At 32.0% G+C, this 9,032-nt stretch overlaps 1 protein-coding gene across 1 annotated transcript; it reads left to right on the top strand.

Annotated features, from left to right (window-relative positions):
• The first annotated feature begins 692 nt into the window (after positions 1–692).
• On the top strand, positions 693–8,766 carry dyl (transmembrane protein dusky-like). Its single transcript, XM_090168470.1, has 2 exons — positions 693–774; positions 6,445–8,766. The coding sequence occupies exons 1-2, from the start codon at positions 721–723 to the stop codon at positions 8,206–8,208; spliced, it is 1,818 nt and encodes a 605-aa protein (XP_090024596.1). The 5' UTR covers positions 693–720; the 3' UTR covers positions 8,209–8,766.
• The last annotated feature ends 266 nt before the right edge of the window (positions 8,767–9,032 follow it).

Below are 9,032 nucleotides of genomic sequence, written 5' to 3'. Positions count from 1 at the left end.
TTTGGGAATTTACTAAATTTATTCGTAAAAAAATATATTTTAGGGGAATATGCAAAATTTATTCGTAAAAAAATATATTTTGGGGGAATATGCAAAATTCTATCGTAAAAAATAAACTTTCATAAATATAAAATCAATGCATGCTATTTAAATAAAAATCTTTAATCAATGATAATTTTTAGTGAACTAAGTGAAACGAAATATTTAAAGAGTAAAAAAACTTAAAAAACGCCGGTGGAAATATCAATTTTTTTCCGAAGGATGTTTTTTTCTAAAAGTTCTAAGAACTATATCCGATTATCCATTTCAAAAGAGGAAAAACGTAAAAAAATCAAAACCGGCTAAACAACCTTGACATTGTACCAAATACGGCCTCGACTTGATTACATAAGAAAAAAAATCAAGAAAAAACTTTTTATTCCTCTTACAACAGGAAAGAAAATAAAAAAATCATCGATTTAAAAAGATCTATTCGAATTGTATTCTTTAGAAACAAAAAAAAATTAAATAGGCCTTTTTATTAAAAAATTAAATAGGCCTTTTTATTATAAAATTAAATAGACCTTTTTATTATAAAATTAAATAGGCCTTTTTATTATAAAATTAAATAGGCCTTTTTATTATAAAAAATTAAATAGGCCTTTTTATTTTATTATGTATTACTTAAACATTAATTATTTTTATATTTTTTTAGATCAAACCGTTTAATTCTTCAGTGCCATGATTCTACGACGTGTTCTTCGGATTTTGTTCATTTCAACTCTTGTCATTCAGGTTGGTATTATTTACTCGCTTTTGTTTTTGCATTCAAGCTTAGATGGTTTCAAAACGTTTCCTGAAATGTCACTTTTGACACAAGTTTTATATTATTTTAATATAGTGTTACTTTACTAACTAAACCATCCAGAGTTTAAAAATAACAATTTAATTGGCCCAAAAACGCCCCCCTCTTTATACTAAGGTAACAAAACATCTAATTTTCATAATTTTAATTATACCATCTCACTTTCGCTGAATTTATGGTGGTCTTAATAATTAAGACTTTATACTTCCCGAAACCTTTTTTTAAATTAAAATAAACTAATTTTAAAACAAAACAAAAATGGTCGTGACGTGAAACGTGAACGGTCTATTAAAATTAACCCTTTAGAAGAAGCGTTGCTTCCTTAAAAAAAAAACAAAAAAAAACAAACATAAATAGATATATAAAAAGAAAACATAAATTAAAGGACTAAAACTTGACTTAGTTTTTAATTAAGGAAAACTATGATTTTTATATCGCGATTTATAAATTCGTTGATCTGTTACTTAAGGAATACATATCCCGATATACATTATTTGCATCATTTAATTTATGTCAGCAACATTAAATTTAATCTAGTTTTTCTCGTACAGAGAGAAAAAATACCGAATGATTTTTTAACTTAGATTTCCGAACGCTTCGCTGATTTATGTACTTTATACGGTCGAGTTAAGATTTTATACACACGTGGAGGGATATATATTTTAATTTCGAAGATAAGCATTTTTATTTTCTATTTTTCCGTTAGACGTGCCCGGAGTTCAAATTGTTTTTTTTTTTATATAAAGCGACGAAAAAAAGTCGTTTTAAGCCGTTATCTTTAAAGATAATTTTTCTTCAAAGTTTAATTCAATTGGGAAAAATGACAGTTATAATATCGCCCAATTTATCAATGTTTTCATTTTTTGCCATCCAATTTATTATAATTTATTATATGGGAATTTTCTCAATCTATAGCTTTCACTAAGGCTTGAAGGGACGTTAAAATGTGATTTATTTATCGGTGGAAAATTGAATTTTGATATTTATTGGGATAAATTTTGATATTATTAAATTCTGGAAATTGCTGTGTTTAGGAGAAATAGTCTAAGGCTTTAATTACATTGACTAGTACGAAATGTTTATAAATATATTTACTATAATTAGAGTACAGTTTAATTAGTTTTAAAGTCTTAAAATATTTTATAAACGGGAGATTTCAGTTTATATTTTAAATATTTTAAATAAATTCATTAGGCAATTTTAAACTAAAAATAGGTTAAGAATATTATTATATTGCCTAGTTTAAGATGTAAAAATAGGGTAATAATTGTAAAATTTAATTAGATCTAATTTAATAGCTTTTAAATATTCTATAATACACAGACTTCAGTTAATATTTCGAAGATTTAAAAAAATGATTAGACAATCTTGCACTAGAAATAGATAAAGTCTATAACTTTATTTGCTAGATTGAAACGTAAAAATACTATAATAAGTGTAAAATAGAATTACTTATAAATTAGTAGTTTATAAACCCTCTTTAATTCGCATTAATCAGTTTATAATTTAAAGATTTTAAATAAAGTATTTAAACAATTTCAACTTGATATATTTAAAAGCATTTAGTAAAATTTAACTTTTAATTAGCAACTTCTAATTTAATTAACTATTAACATTATTATATTAATGAAATATTACATTCAAAAACACTTAAACTATAAATAATTGACTATTATATATTATTCCATATTTTACTATGTTACATTATAGCACATTATATTATGTTATATTATAGTATATTATAGTATATTTTATTATGTTATATTATAGCATTTTATATTATGTTAGGTTAAAGCATTTTATATTATGTTATGTTAAAGCATATTATATAATGCTATATTATATTATAGCATATTATGTTATATTATGTTATATTAAATTATAGCATATTATATTATGTTATATTTACAGTATAGCATAATATATTATATTATATTGCATTATATCATGTAGCATTTTATATTGCATTATAGCATATTATATTATATTATATTATATTATATTATATTATAGCATATTATATTACATTTTATCATATAGCTTTTTATATTATATTATTTTATATTACATTATAGCATATTATATTATATTATATTATATTATAGAATATTATATTACATTACATTATAGCATATTATATTACATTTCATAATAGCATATTAGATTCCATTACATTATAGCATATTATATTACATTACATTACAGCATATTATATTATATTATATTATATTAAATTATAGTATAGCATATTATATTATATTATATTAAATTATAGTATAGCATATTATATTATATTATATTAAATTATAGTATAGCATATTATATTATATATTAAATTATAGTATAGCATATTATATTATACTAAATTATAGTATAGCATATTATATTATACTAAATTATAGTATAGCATATTATATTATATTAAATTATAGTATATTATATTATATTATATTATATTACATTATGGAATATTATATTACATTACATTATAGCATATTATATTATATTACATTATGGAATATTATATTACATTACATTATAGCATATTATATTATATTACATTACATTACATTACAATATAGCATATTATATTATATTACATTATATCATATTATATTTTTTTTTCTTTTTTTTTTGAATTTTTCTAAACAATGGCTCAAAAAGAAAACTAAATAAATGCTATTATATTTTATTATATAACATTACACTATAGCATATTATATTATATTACTTTATAGCATATTATATTATATTACTTTATAGCATATTATATTATATTACTTTATAGCATATTATATTATATTACTTTATAGCATATTATATTATATTACTTTATAGCATATTATATTATATTACAATACATTATGGCATATAATATATTGATATTATGACCACAATATCACAATATAAAAATCCTAAATATAATTTCTGCCGCGTTTTTGAAAGTCGATCTTCTCTTCCGGGTTTTCGATATTAGAGGCAGATGCCTTTGGGCGGTGTACCCACCCTAGCAATCCTTTTTACGTAATGAATGACGCTGGAGCCGGGGAAGGGGATGGGGTGGGGGCGGAGAAAGAAGCGGGTACAAGGCTTTCATTAAACCTCTATCATTCTTTACCCACCCTTTTTCTCGAATATCTGCTTCCACATTTTGTTCTACTCGTAGAGAGGCAACCCTGGCACAAGAACCGTCTCTGTGTTGGGAATTCGAACCGTTTTCCCCCGCTGGACGTTTTTAAAATATTAACCAGTGATTCTGTTCCGCTCTCTTACACTAGCGTAGACCCATGGCCGCCACGCGAATAAATTATTACATTTAACTGTTATTTTTCTTCGTGTTTTATTATAGGGTAAAATTCTCCTCGATCCATCTCAATTCAAGCTGAAAGTGTCGCGAACACAGCCTTTCAACGCGATTGGCAGGCGTGATTCGCTATTGTTTCGGCGCGTTAGTCGTTGCGTGATCGTCACTACCAACTTGAATTGGGGTGAATCGTCTACAAATAGAGCTTATACCGATGTAATGGATTAGCGTGTTATTTATAACCAGTAACGCGGTAATGCCGTTGGTTGACCTCACTCGGGTATAATTATATTTTAAATTGATTAATTTCGAAGATGGCTGTCATCGGGGATTTCGATAACCCTTATGGGTTAATGGGGAATTTAAGGCCTAAAGGCTAGATTGATTTTTAAGTGATGGTTTTGTAGCTACCGTTCGCTTAATAGAGATTTTAATTAGGTACTTAAGGTGGGTCGAAGACAGTATTCACGTGGAGGGATTATCATACATTCTTGGTGTAGTACGCTTTCGGAAATTAAAAAAATTATAAAGCGCTTTATTTTTATGATATTTTGATAATAGGGTTTTATTAATTTAATTAATATTCTGTCGATCTATTCAATATATTGTTTACAATTTAATTAGTCCCAGTACGAAGGGAATATAACTGTAATTATTACTGTAGCCCCTTCGAAATGGTTCCAATATTGTCGTCCATCTCTTATGGCGTTTGATATTTTCGGCGAAGGTAATACCTACATTTGTCGAGGTCTTCCGTTAGAGGTTATAGTCCCTTTAATTCAGTTAAATTACGCAAAAAAGTCACATAAACCAATTTAAAGTAATTATAAAACTGACGAAATACTAGGATCAATAGGTCTTCGAGGATAAATTTAAAACGCGACACTCGGACCAAACAGATCTTCGAGTCAAAAACAAATTAAAATGGAATTTAAATATCCAGAATTTCCAGTGATAGACTGGTTTCACCCTATTTGGAGCTTAAACATTAAAAATTTCAAAACGCGTTGCGTAGCTACGGAAAGTCAAATAGTGGGATATTGGTGGTGTTTATAAACTTTAATAAACATTCGGTCGATATTTTCTGTAAATTGTTTCAAATTTAATTACTCCCAATATGATCGTATTTACATTTCCTCACAAAAATATTTTATAGTTTTAGAATTTGGGATAAAATTTTTATGGGTTAAATTTATGCTTTTATCCATAGACATTATGTTAATTTCTAGATTTTACGGAGTAATTTTAATTAGTAACGAACCCCTAAAACACCCTCGAAACCTACTAAATAGAACCACATTCTATATAAATTAATTCTATTACAAATTAGGTAACTGTAAATCATGTTTCAAAATATTACAGACTTATAATGCAGAAAACTAATTGTATGTACTATTAACACTTACTAAATAAAACCAAATTCTACATAAATTTCTTCTATTTCAAATTAGGTAACCGTAAATCATGTTTAAAAATACAGAAACCTAATTGTATCTACTATTACAACATTAAATAAAACCACATTCTACATAAATTAATTATATTACAAATTAGGTAACCTTAAATCATGTTTAAAAATGATACAGATTTATAAAGCAGAAACCTAATTGTATCTAATATTACAACATATTAAATTAAACCACATTCTATAAAAATTTATTCTATTACAAATTAGGTAACCTTAAATCATTCTTCTTACTACGAGACCGGAATAACTAAAAATAAATAAAATGTAGGCTAGAATTAAAAATCTATAATTTAAACTCCGAAATGAAATGAAACCATGCCCTCGGGAAACGTCATTGTACCAATAAATTTCCATTAACAAACGGGGTGATCTACTAATCCGAAATTCCAGATAAAACGCGTCTAAAAGCCGCTGTGAAACATCCCGAACACAAATTAACGTTTCACTTTTATCAATTAATTTTGTCTGCTGATCCACCGCGAAATTGGCCGAGCGATTCGCGTGGGGGGCCCCTCGGAAACCACCTAAAGCTGGAATACATCATCACCGGGAATCTATGTATTTGTCTTCCCCAAAACTCGATGATACTGGATCTTTCGTCGCTCCAACTCCAGTCGATTCCCGGCAGAGGTAACGCCTCGGAACATCTTCGTCAGTACGACCTCCTTTTAGCGCGCTGGGGCCCCTCGACTCTGGATGGGCCATGAATGTCATAATTTTCACCTTTATGATGTATATCGTCTAAGCTATAACTGGTTTTCTCGTCTAGATTGAATTGTAACCGTGTTTTTTTTTTACCTAACTCGTTTTTATTTTTATTTCTTACAGAGCCGCTACGCCAAAGAAATAGACAGTAACCAGGACCTACAGCAAGAGGAATCGGTGAATTTACCAGCCGAACATCGGGCCGTATTTCAGCCCCCGCCACCTGGTCACGATGGTAACTACCCTAACGCCGCCCCTGTCCACGGAGGACATCACCTCGCGGCCGGCGCGGCTCCGGTACCGTCGGTAGCCGGAGTTCCTGGCGTCGCTGACCAGGAAGCTTGGCCATCGGGAAGACCAGACATGCCCCAAGTGAAGAGCTTGAACGTAAAATGCGAAAAGAACCACATGAAGGTTAACGTGGAGTTTGACCGTCCTTTTTACGGCATGATCTTCAGTAAGGGTCACTACAGCGATCCTAGTTGCGTCCATCTACCCGCCGGTACCGGTCACTTGGTAGCCAACTTCGATATTTTCCTGGGCGGATGCGGAATGACCAGTAGCCAACAAAGCGGATATAACCATCCGGAACAAACCTCGGGGTTGTTTATCGAGAATACGGTCATAGTCCAGTATGATCCTCAGGTGCAAGAGATCTGGGATCAAGCTCGAAGATTGCGTTGTACCTGGTACGATTTCTACGAGAAGGCGGTGACTTTTCGACCTTTCAACGTCGACATGTTGGACGCCGTCACCGCTAACTTTCTGGGAGACAATATCCAATGCTGGATGCAAGTACAAGTCGGAAAAGGACCATGGGCCAGCGAGGTGTCCGGCATCGTCAAAATCGGACAAACTATGACCATGGTATTAGCCATTAAAGACGAAGAGAATAAATTCGACATGATGGTACGCAACTGCATCGCCCACGACGGTAAGCACCAGCCCATCCAACTAGTCGACGAGTACGGCTGCGTCGTCCGACCCAAGATCATGAGCCGATTCCAGAAGGTCAAGAACTTCGGTGCCTCCGCCTCCGTCGTCTCGTACGCTTACTTCCAAGCCTTCAAATTCCCCGACTCAATGAATGTCCACTTCCAATGCGTCATTCAAGTATGCCGCTACGAATGTCCTCAACCGAAATGCGAGGGTGATCATTTGATTGACCACCATCACGGCGCCGCGACTGGTCTCTTGGGCGGCGACTACTTACCCGCGCCCAGGGAACCCGCGACGTCCTACTCCGAAAACAAACCGGTATTCCAAGATAAGGAAGATTCAACCACAGATACCTCTAGCAATACCGACCAGAGCGTTCATATCAGAGACGGACTTAAGCCCGGCAAAGGACCTCAATATCCGGGCCACTTCTACAACCGGCAAGGAGACCAATTACCGGACGAGTCCTCACCCAAGGAGGAGGAAGAATCGGATGAGACTGACGAGAAGAAGGGTGACGTCAGCGTCCACGACCCCGGTTTCGCCGTTGCCGGTGGCGTAGGCGCCCCGAGGTCCTTAGACCTCAGCAAGAGGAAGAGGCGTCAATTGCAAGACGTCACCGACATCCAAACCCAAAGAGTGATCCAGGTTGTGGCTCCGGGAGACGTGGCTTTCACGCTGCCCACCGGTACGGAAAACCAAACCACGGTCGATGTCTTCGCCACACCTTCCGAATTCGACGCGTCCGCCATTTGCATGTCCTTACCCGGCTTCGTCGCTGGTTTGATCATCCTTTTGCTGTTGCTGATCGTATCCTCCTTGGTGGCCGCTTTCTTGTTCCTCAGGGTACGCCATCTAACGGGGAAAAGTTGCGACGCGTCTCCGGAGAATATCATCTCTTACGATAACGCGGAGTTTGTGAAAGTGGCCGTGCCAGTAGCGCAGTGAAAACGACACTTTTTTTAATACAAACTACTTAATATAAACTAATTGGAATTGTTTAATAATTCCGTAATTACTAATTTAATTACCAGCGCCGGTAATTAGCGAAACTGTGGTATTTGTAACGTTCGCCGAATTCCCAACCGCGCTGCTGAAGTTCATCTCGAACTGTATTTGGACGTGAGGTTGAGAGAACGTTTTAATTTATTTCACACGACTCCGATGAAACAGAAAAAAATATGGTTTTCTGAAAACATATACTCCCCTGTCTTGCCTTATCATTATAATATTATTATAATTTTTTTTAAATTATTAAGGTTTATTATTCTATTTATTTCCCAATTTCACTCGTCGTCATGTTTATTTAAAATTTTTTAAAATATTTTTCTTTCGAAGGTAAATAATCGTAATAACTGTACTGTAGATCTTGGAAGTATGAAACTGTAATAATTAGGTCTATACGAATATTATTTCTAGGTTAGGTATTTCCCCGCATTTTAAAATTTTATCTTATAATCGGTTATTTTTATTTATACGTTTTAAAAAGTAATAAATTTGGATTTATAAATGTCGTTTTTCGTAAGTGAAAATGTCGTTGTTTTTTGTAAAATTCCCTTCGATACAATCTTTGGAAATAATTAATTTTCAAAGGCTTAAACCATGTGTAAATCAAAATGATTTGGATTTTAAAAAATACCCAAAATATAAACAGTTCGAAATTTTGTATATAGTTTTCATACCGCGCAAGATTGAAAAAAAAAATAATAATAAACGTATTGTGATTTTTTTACTGTTTCAATAAAAATGGCAAGGAATGAACTTGTAAAAAA

The sequence above is a fragment of the Leiobunum rupestre genome, chromosome 3 (assembly GCF_980474605.1).
Source record: "Leiobunum rupestre chromosome 3, qqLeiRupe1.1.hap1, whole genome shotgun sequence".
Lineage (NCBI taxonomy): Eukaryota > Metazoa > Arthropoda > Arachnida > Opiliones > Sclerosomatidae > Leiobunum > Leiobunum rupestre.
This window is presented reverse-complemented; position numbering and strand designations above follow the sequence as displayed.